Source organism: Rhinoraja longicauda, chromosome 15 (genome assembly GCF_053455715.1).
Source record: "Rhinoraja longicauda isolate Sanriku21f chromosome 15, sRhiLon1.1, whole genome shotgun sequence".
NCBI lineage: Eukaryota > Metazoa > Chordata > Chondrichthyes > Rajiformes > Arhynchobatidae > Rhinoraja > Rhinoraja longicauda.
This window is the reverse complement of record NC_135967.1, coordinates 41,748,780-41,765,956: the sequence shown is the minus strand read 5'-3', so window position 1 is coordinate 41,765,956 and position 17,177 is coordinate 41,748,780. Positions and strand designations below refer to the sequence as shown.

The window sequence follows — 17,177 nt, the reverse complement described above, 5'->3', positions numbered from 1 at the left end:
GGAGATAATTGAGGAATAGTTGCTAGATTTGCTGATGATACAATGTACAGTGCCCTCCATAACGTTTGGGACAAAGACCCATCATTTATTTATTTGCCCCTGCACTCCACTATTTGAGATTTGTAATAGAAAAAAGCCATTATGAGACTGAGAAACAAGAATAAAACTGTTAGAGACATCAGCCAAACCTTAGGCTTACAAAAATCAACTGTTTGGAACATCATTAAGAAGAAAGAAAGCACTGGTGAGCCTACTAATCGCAAAAGAACTGGCAGGCCAAGGAAGACCTCCACAGCTGATGACAGAAGAATTCTCTCTATAATAAAGAAAAATCCCCAAACACCTGCCCAACAGATCAGAAACACTCTTCAGGAGTCAAGTGTGGATTTGTCAATGACCACTGTCTGAAGAAGACTTCATGAACAGAAATACAGAGGCTACACTGCAAGATGCAAACGACTGGTTAGCCACAAAAATAGGATGGACAGGTTACAGTTTGCCAATAATAACTTAAAAGAGCAACCACAGTTCTGGAAAATGGTCTTGTGAATAGATGAGATGGAAATTAACTTATATCAGAGTGATGGCAAGAGCAAAGTATGGAGGATAAGAAGGAACTGCCCAAGATCCAAAGTATAACACCTCATCTGTGAAACACGGTGGCAGGGGTGTTATGGCCTGGCATATATGGCTGCTGAAGGTATTGACTCACTTATCTTCATTGGTGATACAACTGCAGATGAATTCTGAAATGTATAGACACATCCTATCTGCTCAAGCTCAAACAAATACCTCAAAACTCATTGGCTGGCAGTTCATTCTACAGCAAGACAATGATCCCAAACATACTGCTGATGCAACAAAGGAGTTTTTCAAAGATATAAAATGGCCAATTCTTGAGTGGCCAAGTCAATCACCCGATATGAACTCAATTGAGCATGCCTTTTATATGCTGGAGAGAAAACTGAAGGGGACTAGCCCCCAAAACAAGCATAAGCTAAAGATGGCTGCAATACAGGCCTGGCAGATCATCACCAAAGAAGCCACCCAGCAACTGGTGAGGTCCATAAATCGCAGACTTCAAACAGTCATTGCATGCAAAGGATTTGAAACAAAATACTAAACATGACTACTTTCATTTACATGACATTGCTGTGTCCCAAACATTCTGGTGCCCTGAAATGGGGGGACTATGTATAAACACTGCTGTAATTTTCTACATGGTGAAACCAAAATATATAAAATACCCTTTAATAAAATCAGACAATGTGCACTTTAACCACATGTGATTTTTTGTCTATTACAAATCTCAAATTGTGGAGTACAGAGGCAAATAAATAAATGATGGGTGTCTGTTCCAAACATTATGGAGGGCACTGTAGGTAGGATATTAAGGTATGTAGCGGACATGGGAGGGGTTAATTAAGTGGGCAAAGGTCTGGCAAATGACGGATACTATGGGGGAATATACAATTCATTTTTGCAGAAAAGCATAAGCAAGAAGGATATTATCTAAATGGTGAGAGTGCAAACTGAGATGCCAAGGGATTTGAGAATTTAATGGCAAAGTATTACTGCAGTTATGGAACACAGTGCTGTCATATGTTTGTATTTTAAAACATTCTTATTTAATTGTAATATCAACAAGGGCACTTCGGGAGCTAACATTTAGTTTGAACTGCCGAACTATTTTACACCAAATTGCTGTCAGATACTATAACATTTTCTTTACCGTGAAAATGTTGCATTGCATTGATTTACTTTGCTAAGCATACACAAACTTTGACCATTATTAAAGATTTACATTTTTAATTTGTGATAAAACATAAGGCATCTCTAATTTGGATTAGTTCTGATTTGATACTGTACTCAATATCAGAAAGCATTGTGCAACGTAACCGTATGTAGTTGAATATTTCTATTCCGGTGATTTTTGCTGACATGCAGGAAGTAAGCAAGTACATTTCCTTGGTGCAGACCTTGGTCGGTGTCAAGATTTTACTAGCAGTTTGTTATTCCACGGATTGCACCCTCTCTGCAACCTGTGAAACATTGCAAAGGTCTTGAAACAACATTTCCATTTTCCTGAGGTTGAGTGTTCTTGAAAGTGATTAATGGCAGCAGCTGTTATCTTTGCATTCTTTTGTCAAAAAGTAACTTACACTATTTTTCCCCAGTGCTGACTGACAGACAGGAGAGTGCACTTGTTGAAATCATGCTTTGCACAATACGGCAGACTGTGGAGTGTCATCCTCCGGTCGGCAGAGGTTCTGCCAGAAAGGTATAGAGATGTAATTCAAATAAATTAACAATGTGACCCAAACATAGATACTGGAATTGCAATGTGAAGAATTTTAGTAAGCCTTACATTCATTCTATGGATGTTTAGAAGACTAGCAATTTCAGAGTTGTTACTCTATATTGAATGAACCTTTGAGTTGCACACTTTTAATGCTGAAGAATGATATTCTTAGAATAATATAGAGTTGTATTTCTCTAGTGATGGACCACATGGCAATAGAATTTATAAAAGTAGATTTCAAGGTGTTGGAAGGAAAAAGTGTTATTGTTTACAATCTTTATTTTGCTTAATTTGCTACTTTTATGCATGTTTTTAGTACTTTGCTTTTTAAGATAAGTAGAGGGAACTGGAAAGAGAGCAGGTAAAGAATTTGGAATATGTTAATGTTGAATCAGTAATGATGGTGTTTTAAATATGCTATTATTAGGTATTGACTGCAAAAGAGAAAAAAGGTCAAATGGATGATCGTACTAGATTTACAGAACAGTTTACGACCGTTCTTCCACAGCTCTTGGCAAAGGTAAAATCATTTTACATTTTCAATGCTATTAAAATATCCCTGGAATTTAATTTTTTTTTCCATTTGTGATGTCGCTTGAGTTTCAGGTTTCTGACTCGAGCAATTGTAAAACAATGGATGTTTCTGGTGTTATAATTAAACATTTGTTTCAAAAGTATCATTACACTGTCACTCCTCCCTTCTCTACACTCAATTGCTTGTACAGTGCATGGAATTTTTAAGAATTTGCCTTAATTCCAGGTAACACAGATGGCCCTTCAGAGGGTCATCACGACGGCCCAGAAAATCATCGGCTGCTCACTGCCCTCCCTGGAGCACCTGCTCAGCCTACGCTGCCTCAGTAGAGCAGGCAAAATAATAAAAGATCCATCCCACCCCGGCCACCGTCTGTTTGTTCATCTGCCCTCTGGTCGACGTTTCAGGTCGATCAAATCCCGAACAAACAGACTTAAGAACAGTTTTTACCCCAGGGCCATACGAGAACTGAACACTACCTTGCACTAGGCAACACCGTTAAAAAATCGGTCATATAATTGTATTTAATTGTATTTATGTATTTATTTGTTTTTGCATTTATTGCATATATGTTTGTACGCACCGTCAGGATTGGCTATTTTTTAATTTCGTTGTACTCGTTGCAATGACAATAAATGAATATTATTATTATTATTATTATTACCATAATGGGATTTAAAAATTTAAGGTTACAATTGTGGTTGCTGGATAACATAAGATTGAGAGATATATATAGCTGAATGCTTGAAGACGGTCTGCTTAAGATCTCCGTAGTATAAAATGACCCACGTGTGGAAAGTGCCAACATGTTTGGTGATACTGCTCCTTTCTCAGAATTATGAAAGTATAAGCTCAAATTCTCCCTTGGACTTGTTTGGCTGGCAAATGTAATACGAGCAAAATCCTTCCTTCTGTAATAATACCAGAACTACTTAAAATCCAAGGGACTCTGACTGTCCCTTAGAATTAATTATATATTGAGCTTTGTTCATAATACTGAGATATTAAGTAGGTCTTGGTAGAAAATTAGCTTATACCGTTTACTTTCTATCACGTAGCCCAGTGTGAATAATAGCACACCACAATATGAAAACTCCATGTATTTTATTCCCAGTGGTATAAAGGTGTAGCCAAGATAGAGGCTAACAATGGTAAATCCAATAAATAGACTAATATAAAGACACAAAACAAAGGCAAATATAAAAATTAGACATTTACATTTCAAATATCTAGTGGGTAACTGGACCCCCAAAGGGTAGACCAAAGCATTATAAGTAGTGAGATGCAAGAGTTAAGAGAGAAATCACTGGAAGCTAGTGGCTGATAGGGCAAATTCCATTCATTCGTAATAATTTTCCTATCTATCAGGATGCCTGGAAAATGTTTGAAATTGTATTAAAGGCATCTGGAGTTTGCGATTGACCCCAGAGTCACCGCCGCGATCATCATGAATCTTATTTTAACAGTGTAGGTAGGAGAATTTTGTTCAGAGTAGAGGAATGACTGTTAAATTTAGAAATGTCTTCACTGTGATTTTTGGTGTTGAATTCTGGATTGGAATGGTTTTGGCTGCATTCTGGAACCAATTGATTTGGGAGATTGAGAGTGAAAATGAAGTTCCTGTCGTATATCCAAATAGCAATGAATAATGGAGCAGTTTCTATGTAATCCATAGGCTTTTGCTGCTCTGATGTTTCTCCTTGTGTTAAGGAAGACTGTATGATTTCAGATCAATTAATTAATTGTATTTCTTACCTAGAAAATAAAGTCTCATGGTTGTTGTATGAGGATCAATGTTGGCACAAGGGAAATTACATGCTTGTCGAAAAATCACGATTTTACTCCATCTGATTGGGAAGTTGGTTGTTTCTGACAAAGTAGCATTTTCTCAGCACCTCAACGTGTTTGCTGGGATTATATCAATGACCTTTGACTCACATGTGCAGCGTTTTTCCTGTGCCAAGACTGACATCTTGTGTAAAGGAATCCTGAGGTCATCCCAAGAATGCAGTTAAAACATGGGCTACTTATGTATAATTTTGTTATTCCTTATTGTCTTCACGTCATATGGTTCAGAAACTCGTTTTCTCAAAAGGCTGTGCAGGTAGAACCTTTCATCACAAATTCAACAGTGCATGGATGAGCACTTGATGTGCAATAACCTGCCTACAGAACTGGGAAGTGGAGAGTCAGTTCATTTGACAGGCATGAACATGAAAAGCTACCTTTAGTTCTGTATATTTCTGTGGTCTGTTATTGATATGAATTTTCATTTTTCCCCTATGAACAGTATTCTATTGATGCAGAGAAAGTGACGAACCTATTGCAGTTGCCACTATTTTTTGACTTGGAGATCTATACAACTGGTCGACTAGAAAAGGTAAAAAATAATGCATTTTCATGTTAATATGCATAGTATTGTTCTGATTCCCTCAGAAATAAGAGCTACATTTGTTATGCAAGTTTTATTCTATTCTCAAATTTCAACAGAAAATATGAGGGAATTTTAGTTACTGAACATTGAATACATTGACTTTGAAAGAAAATAGATGAAAATGGTTTAACCTCACTAAAGTAGACTGCAGTGGCTAAATGAGATGTATATTATCTTTGATTCTGCAAAGAACATTTTTTTGAAATGAGCCTTGATTTATTTGATATGTTTTGCTGTGATGGTGTAATGAAAGGCCAATTGAACTGAACTTGCAAAGAAATGGAGAACAATTTTGCAATCCTCTAAACTCTTCATTAATGATGAAGAATGCATACCCAAATTATCTGTTTTTTTGTTACAGGGAAAGTTAAAGTTTGTGTGTATTTCCAGCATGGCTTATCTTTTAAGTATTAAGTTGGATGTGAAAGTATAAACATTTTTCATTTTTTTAAATTAAAAGTAATTTTGTTTCATTAATTGCCCTCCGTTTTGCCACAATAGCCTATGGTTTAAATTTTGTAAATATTCAAAACTTGTAAGTGCAAAAAAAAATGGTGCAATTGAATTGTAACTCATGGGCATTGCTGTAAAGTTAAATTGAGTTTACACACTAAAATCTAATTATTTGAATTTAATATCTGTATTAATCCAAATATTTTGCACTTATTTTACCTCCAAGCACTTGGACTCTTTGTTGAAGCATGTGAAAGATATTGTGGAAAAGCATGTGGACACTGACGTCTTAGAAGCTTGTTCCAAAACTTACCATGCCCTCTGCAATGATGAATACACAATATACAACAGAGTGGACATATCTAGGAGCCAACTAATTGATGAGTTGGTTGATAAGTTCACTCACATGCTTGAAGATTTCTTGCAAGAGGTTTGTATCAGAAGAATCACATGCAATACTTTTAATTCTGTTATTTTTTCATTCCAAGCTAGCTGCATGTAAACATTTTTCCACTCAATTTAGGTATCATTTTTAGTGGGTTTCTGGCCTTCAGCAGTTTAAAATTATTTCTGTGTCTTGAAAGATTAAATACGCCATTTTTTTAAAAGCGTTTGTTGATAACATGGTTTTTATCAATATGTGATGGGGAAATTTGTCCGTGGGAGTCTGTATATGTAGTTGTGCATATATAAACATCAAGGAACACAAATGTTGCAAGTGGGTAATGTATGTGAACATTTAACGCAGCATTGAGGATATAGTTTATTTTGTTATTATCTTGCATATTTTTTATTTGTTTATTTCAGAATTGCAATAGAAAATTATGGATAAACCCTACAGTTATTTTGAATATGCAATGTACCTGCAGAAGTAGTGAGGTATAAAATGTATACAGTTGAAACTAAAGTTGGAATTCATTTTCTTGCATCAGACATAATCTTTTTGATAATTTGCATTTAAGTTCAGAATGTAAGAACAGAAATCATCCGATGTTTCACGTAATTGTTTTATAAGTTTATTATCTTACCTACTGTTTTTGCTACAGATAGTATTAAATTTACAGTGGTCAGGTTTTCCATAGAGGAGAAAACCACAGGTCTGACACTTGCCCTGTTCAAGTATTTTTTCCAATTTCAAAACAAATGTCTGAATTGGGACTGAACTGTCGAGTTTTACGGCAAACATTGAAAAATCTATCTGGAAGAATAGCAGCATGTCATGTCACTATTAATGCATAAATTGGCAGCAGGTTCAAGCAAAGAAGCGATGAGCTATGAGTTTGTGAGTCATGGGAACTGGTCGACAGTATTGCTTTGCATTTCCATGTAAACAACAAACCTCGGCTTTGTTATTTAAAATTTTGATGGATTTGCATTTTTAATTTACCATTATCTCCCACACAGCATTGAGGTAATTGCTAAGTGTTTGTATCCATTTAATAATGTGATAATGGTTTGTGTAATGCCAGTCTACTTAGGTCAAGAAACTGATGGTTTAAACTTTTAACTATTATGTCTGCATGAATCTACTTATATTTCGACATGCTGTCACAAGAGACCAAAATATAATTAAATCAGATACAAAATTAGAACAAATGGATAGAAGGATTGGAGGCATGAGACTGCAGATGCTAGAATATGGAGCAAACAGCTGGAACAACTCAGCGGGTCAAGCAGCATCTGTGGAAACTGATGTATTCATGCAACAATATGGTAAAGCTGCTATGTGATGTATACATGCAACAATATGGTAAAGCTGCTATGTGATGTATACATGCAACAATATGGTAAAGCTGCCCTGTGCATTGCGAAAATACACAGAGTTAAAATGGCAATCTTGTGTCCAGACGTGTCCTGTTTTGGTCTCCAACTTAATGCGTGCTTTTGAGAATGATACTGAGTAGAACGTATCATTAATTGGCGACGAGGATAAACGTGTTTTGAAGTTTCGCCTGGTGACTTGCTGTTGTGGCTACCGTGGCTATTTTTTTAGCTCAATAGGGGAATTTGATGTTGCACGGGGCGACTGGGTGCAGTACGCCGAGCGCATTGAACATTACTTCCTAGCTAACGACATTACAGATGCGGTAAAGAAGAGGGCTATCTTGCTTTCCGTGTGTGGAGGACCAACGTACAGACTCATCTCGAGTTTACTTGCTCCACAGAAACCTGGGCAAGTTGAATATTCTGAGATTGTGTCAACAGTCACGAATCACAAGGTCCCGAAACCGTCGGTCATCGTCCAGCGTTACAAATTCAACTCGCGTCATCGTCAACCGGGTGAGTCAGTCGCGGATTATGTAGCCGAGTTACGTCACCTCGCTGAACATTGTACTTATGGTTCGAATCTCAATTAAATGTTACGTGATCGTTTGGTGTGTGGGATTGATGATGACCACATTCAGTGTCGATTATTGTCGGAAGCCACGCTGGATTTTGACAAGGCATTCGGTATCGCCACCGCTATGGAGACGGTAGACCGCACACACGGCTGATCTCCGTGATGGGAAACAAAAGCCAAGCGAAGCGGTAAACAAAATCGCGAAATCAAGGGGGCCTCACAGTGGTCAGCCCGAGCGGGGAACCGTAAGAGAATCTTCGTGTTATCGCTGTGGTGGCTCTCCCCACGCTGACCCGAACGACTGTCCAGCGAAACAGGTGGATTGTTTCAACTGCGGGGAAAAAAGGGCATTTCTCACGGGTGTGCAAGTCGAGTGGGAAAAATGCTCAGAGTGGAAGGAAGAAAAAGCAGTCAACTGGAAAAACAACAAAAAGCCACCAACTGAACGAGGAAGGTGATGTGTATGGTCTTTATCATACTAAAAGTGAGAAGAAGAAAGTTACTCCTTTCACTGTGGACATGTGTGTGGGGGGGAAAGACTATCCCCATGCAAATCGACACCAGAGCTGGAGTTACGCTTATCAGTGAAGGGACTTGGAAGGACCAGTGGCGAAAAGGTGAAAGGTTACACCTTCGTGATAGCACCGTGGTTCTCCGTACTTACACCGGAGAGAAAGTGGAATTGTTGTTCGGTACCCGTCTCTCACAACCAGCAAACAGCAACGCTCAAGCTGCTGGTAGCGAAAGGGGCGGGGCCAAGCCTACTTGGCCGTGAGTGGTTGAAAGGTCTGCGACTCAACTGGCAGGAGGTGAACCAGATCAACGTGAACGACCGCCTGCAGAGCCTCCTCTCCAAATACGGTGACCTCTTCAAAGCGGAACTCGGGACGCTCAAGGGTGTTGAAGTCGACATCGACATCGACCCGGCCGTACCACCAAAATTCATCAAGGCTCGACCAGTGCCGCTGGCCCGTCGCGATCACGTTGATCGCGAATTAGATCGCCTACAGGAGAAAATCATAGAACCCATTCAACACTCGAAATGGGCAGCACCAATTGTCTCCATTGACAAGGCAGACGGTAGCGTGAGAATCTGCGGAGACTACAGGTTATCGGTGAATACAGCAGCTTGATCTGATACGTATCCGATACCTCGGATTGATGAGATGTTTACGAAGCTGGTGAAGGGGAAGCAGTTCACCAAACTTGACCTGTCGCACGCTTACCAGCAGTTGGTTTTGTCGTCCAGATGCCGTGAACTGGTAACGATAAATACCCATCGCGGTTTGTTCCAATACACCAGAATGCCGTTTGGCATTTCAACAGCACCGACTGTATTTCAGCGTACGATGGACAATCTTCTGGCGGGGATATCTGGAGTTGCTGTGTATCTGGACGATCTGCTCGTCACAGGTAGTTCCGAGGAAGAACACCTCAACAACCTCGAACAAGTCCTCCGCAGGCTCCAAGATGCAGGCCTACGACTGAAACGGGAAAAATGCGCCTTTTTCATCAATGAAGTCCAATACCTGGGCCATAAGGTGAGCGCTGAAGGGCTGCAGCTAGCGGATGAACGAGTCAAAGCCATCAATGAGCTGGCTGAACCAAAGACCGTCAGAAAACTGAAGGTGTTCATTGGGATGCTGAACTATTACGGCAAATTTCTGCCTAATCTCTCAACCATGCTCGAACTGCTTCATCAATTGCTGCGCAAAACGGTTCGATGGCACTGGGGACCAGCTCAGCGGAATGCGTTCGCACAAGCTAAGCAAAGACTGAAATCGTCTAAAGTTCTGACGCACTACGACAGCAAAAGCCAGTCGTTCTCTCCTGCGACGCCAGCCCTTACGGAGTTGGGGCAGTGCTGTCACATGTCATGGAAGATGGCACGGAAATGCCAATAGGCTATGCTTCCCGCAGTATGAATAACGCCGAACACAACTACTCGCAGCTGGATGAGGAGGGTCTAGCCATAGTCTTCGGCGTCAAGAAGTTCCACACATACTTGTACGGACGACGATTCGTAATCAACACCGACCACAAGCCGTTTCTTGGGTTGTTCAGTAACGACAAGGCCATTCTGCTAATGGCTTCGCCGCGAGTGATTCGCTGGTCGCTAACACTGGCAGCGTACGATTATGACATCGCGTACAAACCGGGCTCAGCCAACGCAGACGCGCTTAGTCGACTCCCACGACGAGCGACGGTATCGCAAGCGCCAATACCAGGAGAAATCGTCCTTCTGATGAGCGAGTTGGAGAAATCGCCCATCACTCCGTCGCGTGTTAGCACCATGACGCAGAGAGATCCGATTCTGTCTCCAGTTCGCGAATACATCATGAGCGGTTGGCCAGACAAACCACCAAATGATGATTTCAAGCCCTACTCCAGTCGCAAAGTGGAGCTGAGTGTTCACGAGGGTTGTCTTCTCTGGGGTAGTCGTGTTGTACTACCACCCCAATGTCACTCGCAAATGATCGAGGATGATGCCCATCCGGGTATTGTGAAGATGAAAGCGATCGCTAGAAGATGTGTGTGGTGGCCTGGAAACGATAAGGACTTAGAGCACAAAGTCCGAGCGTATTCAGAATGCCAAATACATCAGCGGGATCCACCCAAAGCACCATTGCATTCATGGGAGCATCCTAGTCAACCGTGGTCGTGAGTTCATGTCGATTATGCCGGTGCGGTACAGGGAAAGATGATGCTTGTTCTCATCGACGCTTATTCAAAATGGATTGAAGTGCATATCACAAGTGAATCAACCAGTGACGTCACTATCGACAAGCTTCGCTTCACTTCGTGTTCGCGACACATAGCCTTCCGCATACACTGGTATCTGACAACGGCTCATGTTTCGCTAGCGAAAAGTTTGCAAAGTTCATGAAAGCGAGTGGCATTCGTCATGTCAAAAGTGCGCCATACCATCCAGCAACCAATGGTTTCGCATAGTGCGCCATGCAGACGGTGAAGACAGCGCTCCGCAAGATGTCGGGACCGCTGCAAACGCGTGTCGCTCGATTTCTCATCTCGTATCGTTCAACGCCGCAAACTTCTACAACGCAAACGCCGGCTGAAATGCTGATGAAAAGGAAAATTCGCACACGTTTCAACATCGCGGCAGATGAAAGAGCAACCATTGGTGACAAACAATTCCCGCAAAAGTTGCACCACGATTCGCGCCCAGCTCGAGAATTTGAGGAGGGAGAGAGCATGCTAGTGTGCAACTACGCGAGAGGGAAGAAATGGGTACCAGGACACATCGCAAAGAAGCTAGGTCCTGTCTTGTACCAGGTCGAGGTTCACTTCAACAGTGTAGAAATCTGGAACGGTCACGCAGACCAGATTCTGAAATGGGTACACCTGATTTTGACATGGGTACACCCACAGTCCGCGATGAAGACGTCAATGAAAGAAGCGTTGCACAGGAAAACTTTGACGATAGCAACCACGATGACACCGTCAAGGACGCGACATCGGAGCGCAACAAAGAAAGCAATTCAGGGCGTAAGCAGTACCCAAGCGACCGGATTACTACGGATTCTGAAAACAGACGATTTTGACAACGGACTTGACTATACGGACTCGGTTATATGGACAATGTAAACGCAACGAAAATTTGGTTATCATTAATGGAAAGGATTGTAGCATGAATACTCTTATTCGGCATTTTGGGGTGGTTAGGTTATTTGGTTAATAGAATTACATTGAAGATGATACTCACATTCTAAATAAGAATTGGATATGTAAACTTTGACTTGGATTTAATTGGATACAAAATGATGCATATTTTTGGACTTACTTAAATTGGGTTTTGTTATAGAAAAATACTTTGGAAACATAATGGATATAAAGATCATTATGATATTGGATTGTTTTATATGTATTAGTATGCTTTAGATGGAAGAAAAGTATCACAATTCTAAGGGGGGAGATATGTGATGTATACATGCAACAATATGGTAAAGCTGCCCTGTGCATTGCGAAAATACACAGAGTTAAAATGGCAATCTTGTGTCCAGACGTGTCCTGTTTTGGTCTCCAACTCAATGCATGCTTTTGAGAATGATACTGAGTAGAACGTATCAGAAACGAAGGGATGGCTGATGTTTTTGGTCAAGACCCTGCATCAGTAAAGAGGAAGGATTGGGAGAGGAGTGGTGGCAGCATAAAGAGAGTCAGAAAGTAAGAAAAAGCATTTTTTAACTTGGAAAAATAGCAAATAATTTATTTAATGCAGGATAAAAACACAACTGTGTAGACTGGTTATACATATTTGGCTGTAATTGTGTAATTATGTATAGTATTATCTGATTTGATTGGATATCTTGCAAAACAAAGCCTATCAAGCTGTTAAAGTGTCAATAAAGCCAAACCTGGTGTTTCGACCACAAGTGGACTGGCATGAAATGAAGAATTATCACCACATTAAATGGGTACATAGGCTAATATGAAAATGAAAAGCAATTAAGATTTGGTATTCATGTTGACTAAATTTTGATACCTAAACAGGATGAAGAACTTGATGAGGATGATGCTTACCAGGTCTTGTCCACATTGAAAAGAATAACTGCCTTTCACAAGTAAGGACTGTTTGTATATTCAAAGGGTCTATTATTAAGGAAGTAGTAACAAGATTGTCAAGAAATTAATCATGCTTTGGGTGGGTTGAACATGGTTCCATGAAAGGGAGTTTATGTTTGAGAAAATGTTATCAATTTTGCTGTATAAATTCTAAGTGAATAAATAACTAATAGTGATGTGGTGGATTGAGACTTTTAGAAGGCCTTCAACACAGGAGGTTAATAAATAAACTTGGAGCATATAATATTGAAGATAAGATGTTGGCCTGGATTGTCGATTGGTACTGGTTAGACAACAGGACTAATCCAAGATGTTTTGGATTGAGTGGCTGTGACAAATGGGATGGTGTATGAGGTATGCATGCACTAATTGATGTCCATGATGAAGAGTTCAAGTATAATATATCGAAGTTTGTTGATTATGTAAAGCTGGATCATAATATGGGTGTGAGGAAGAAGCAAGAGGACTTCATGGAATATAGAAAGACTTGAGTGAATGTCCGAGGACATGGCAAATGGAGAGTGATTTGGAACACAGATTAGTACACACAGGAACAGCCCTTCTGCTCGGTGTCTGTGATGAGCATGATGCCAAAATAAACTAACCACATTGCCCTGCACTTGATCCATATCCCTCTATTCCATACATCTCTATTTATCCATCTAAAAGCCTTTTAAATGCCACTATTGTGTTTGCCTCCTCCACCACCACCCTTGGCAGCACATTCCAGGCATCCAACCACTCTCTGTGTAAACAAGAAAAGTCCCCTGCACATCTGATTTTAAACTTTGCCCCCTCTCACCTTAAACCCATGCCCTCTCATCTGTGACATTTTTACTCTGGGAACCTGGTTCTGTTACTGCCTATGGGGAAAACTGTGAAGCCATCTATTTGGTTGTGGAAATGGAAAGGAAGAGTTTTTCTTAAATTATGACAGACTCAAAAGGTGTTTGTGCTCAGAGGGTCCTGGGTATTCTCATACTTGAATTTATTGAAAACTAACCTGCAGGTACAACAATCTGGTCAAAACTGAATAGCACACTAGCCTTTACTGCAAGAAGATTTGAGTACAAGAGTAAACAAATGTGTGACAGTTATGTCAATTATGCGACAGTACCCAGTATTTTTTGTGCAGGTCGGCATTCTATCTAAGCAAGAATATTATTGTGGTGGATGGAGTGAAATGAAGAGTGTACTTTTTTTTACCCAGAACACAAAGTTTCTTACATTGCATAATGCTGTTTTATTTCCTTGGATCTGTAATTGAATTTTGTAAAACATTTTTTAATATAAGCTGAATCTGTTTATTGTTTTGGTTTTTGGAAAATGGTTCTATTTTTGAAAATAGGTCTTTCAAATATAACACTTTAGATGATAATGTATAGTAAGTTTTGAAATGATTGGATTTTAAATGGAATTCTCAATATACCGTTAGAGAATTAACCTATTTTACAAAGTAAATTAAAAAGAGTTGGCCTACTTCCTGATTTTATATCATTGCTCAACTCTTCTGAATTTCCCTCTGAGAATGGGAGACTGTTAAAATTGTACCCAAATTATGCAATTAGGGCCCAACTTTAAGATTACTTTGAACAGGATCTGTTAAACCAAAGCATCTTCCTCGGGTGTTCCATCTATTCTAGTCCACAATACTATTTGTTCTTTTAGCTGTGGGAGAGCAAAGCACAGAGATCACTGGAACTTGAGCAACCTTTTGTGCTGTTCTTTTTGTAGCTGAACACAGATATTTGTCAGACCTGAAGGATGCCAAGTGAGAAATCCTATGTTATTTTACTGCCTCTTCACAACTATTCAAATGTAAAAGTTAAAATCTTAGAAGGATCCCCAAGCTAGTAACCTAGGGGCAGTTGCTGTTGCTGGCAGTGTTGTCATTGAGAAGGTGTTAGATTAAGTAGCGGTACAAAAGATTACATACAAAGTTGTTTTATTTATATAATCTGTCTAGAAATTTTCACTAGCCGGTTGGTGCTTCAGAGAAAAGTGTAATTGGGTACCTTAGTACTCCAGGATGCTTTTGAGTTAAAAATAAGTATGAGCATACTTTAAAATGTGCTACAGGATATCCCTAGAATAATGTCAAGAAATATTTCAATGCAAAATATAGAACTTCCTTGGTTAGAAATACAGACACTACTTCTCGATCCTAACTACCCATTTTGTAGATGAATATTCTGTAGAATCATAGTGTGAGGAATCAGGCCCTTCATCCCAACCTCATCAATGCGGACCAAGATGCTTATTTATGCTAATCTCAGTTGCCCATGTTTGACCCGTATCCTTCTAAACCTTTCCTATTCATCTTTCTGTCCAAATGTATTTTAAATGTTACGTATCTGCCTCAGCCACTTCCTCTGGCAGCTCTCTCCATGTACATAATCACCCTCTGAGAAAGCTACATGGTAGGTTTCTGTTAAGTCTTTCCCATCTCATGTTAAACCACTGTCCTCTGGTACTTAAGTCCTCGATTTGTTTATTTTTGGTGGGGGGGGGAGGCTCTGTCATCCTATCTACGTCCCTCATGATTATAAACAGCTGGATAAGAACCCCCTCAGTCTCCTGTGCTCCAAGGAGTAAAGTCCGAGAATGTTGAACCTCTCCCTATAAATCAGGCACTTGAGTTCTCGCAAAATCCAATCTTTTGCATCTTAATAACATCTTTCTTATGAGAGGGCGACCAAACCTGAACACCATACTCCGTGAGCCTCAACAATATTTTGTATAACTGCTTATCTTATCCTCTGTATTCAATGTCCTTAATGATGGCCAGCTGCCTTCACCCCACCTGTCCACCTGTGATGCCAATTTCAAAGAAGTATGTTCTTGTACTCAGGTCTCTGTTCCTCAACACTCCCCAGACCCCACAGTTCACTGTGAAAGTCTTATGGCTTGCCATCCTAAAAGGCACCACCTTGACCGCGACAGTCTTTTCAGGTGAGGCAGAGGTTCACTTGCATCTCCTCCAACCTCATCTACTGTATCTGCTGTTCCAGGTGTGGACTTTTATACATCGGCGAGACCAAGCGCAGGCTCAGCGATCATTTTGCTGAATACCTCCGCTCAGTCCGCCTAAACCTACTTGATCTCCCGGTTGCTCAACACTTTAACTCGCCCTCCCATTCCCACACTAACCTTTCTGTCCTGGGCCTCCTCCATTGTCGGAGTGAGGCCCAGAGCAAATTGGAGGAACAGCACCTCATATTTCGCTTGGGCATCTTACACCCCCAGCAGTATGAACATTAACTTCTCAAACTTCAAGTTGTCCTTGCTTTTCCTCTCTCTTCATCCCCTCCCCCTTCCCAGTTCTCCGAACAGTCTTACTGTCTCCGACTACATTTTATCTCTGTACTGCCCACTCCCCTGACATCAGTCTGTAGAAGGGTCTCGACCCGAAACGTCACCCATTCCTTCTCTTCAGAGATGCTGCCTGTCCCACTGAGTTACTCCAGCATTTTGTGTCTGAACTCCTCAGCTGACTTGTTCAGCTGATCAAGATCCGCTGCAATTCTTGGCACTTTCTTCATTGTCCACAACTAGTTACACTGTCTGCACAAGCATAAGATGGCCTCAAACAAGAAAATATTTTTGCAGTAATTGATATGGGTAGAAGAAAAAGCGTTTAGGGACCAGACCTGCAAAATGCATGCAACATTTGTGTTGGCCAAATGATCTATTTCTGTGCTGTACTTACTACATAATTAAGATGTCCATAAAAATAGTTTGTAATCAAACAGGAGAAATGTAGTTTTGCTTAAATAAACAAATTCTTTAATTCTCCTTTAAGCTATTGACCATTTCTTTCTCATTGACTCCTCTGTACTATCCTCTGTTTGCCTGATAGTCTTTTTTAATTTTCTTCCCTACACCTGTAACCAAGTGCATTTGTTGTTTCCAGTGCCTTTCCAATTATAACCCTAAAATTATTGCTTTTCCAGTGCTCATGATCTTACAAGATGGGACTTGTTTGGCAGTAATTACAAACTGCTGAAGATTGGTACTGAAAATGGGGATATGCCAGAACAGGTTTTGTTTCATTTATTGATTTTAATCAAATAATACACAATGACTTCTTTGAACATTTTATGTCTGAATTGTTAACCATGTATCTGTAAACTGAAATTATGAAATGTGTTTTTGCTTTTTTAGATTGTTGTACATGCACTCCAGTGCACTCACTATGTAATCCTTTGGAACCTAGCAACTGTTTCTGAAGGAAGTTCAACAAAGGTATGTAGAAGCAAAATTAGATAAATTTCCATAATAATAAATGTTCTGAAATTTTAATTTCTTTCAGATGGCATCTTAACGAACACCTTAAGTTTCTTCTATTCCACTGTGCAATGAAACTGAAGCAGTTTCAATCTGCAAGGCTTCTTCCCTGTTCAAATGATGTCCCAAATCCTAACTGAGGATAATGAGAATTTTAATTGAAATTATGAATATTTGCAAGCCACCTCACAAGATTTGATTCATTTTGCAGTTTGTGAGCCAACCTAATCCACATGAGTTT

The 17,177-nt window shown here is 40.0% G+C and overlaps 1 protein-coding gene across 4 annotated transcripts in view; it reads left to right on the top strand.

Moving 5' to 3' along the window:
* The window catches only part of stag2b (STAG2 cohesin complex component b), a 116,021-nt gene that overhangs the window by 80,483 nt on the left and 18,361 nt on the right, over positions 1 to 17,177 (top strand). For all 4 annotated transcript variants that reach the window (XM_078412557.1, XM_078412554.1, XM_078412556.1 and 1 more), the window contains exons 16-22: positions 2,178 to 2,281; positions 2,730 to 2,822; positions 5,128 to 5,217; positions 5,951 to 6,154; positions 12,578 to 12,648; positions 16,603 to 16,690; positions 16,814 to 16,894. In XM_078412557.1, coding sequence (XP_078268683.1) covers positions 2,178 to 2,281; positions 2,730 to 2,822; positions 5,128 to 5,217; positions 5,951 to 6,154; positions 12,578 to 12,648; positions 16,603 to 16,690; positions 16,814 to 16,894 — 731 coding nt within the window. The remainder of the gene's footprint in view (positions 1 to 2,177; positions 2,282 to 2,729; positions 2,823 to 5,127; positions 5,218 to 5,950; positions 6,155 to 12,577; positions 12,649 to 16,602; positions 16,691 to 16,813; positions 16,895 to 17,177) is intronic.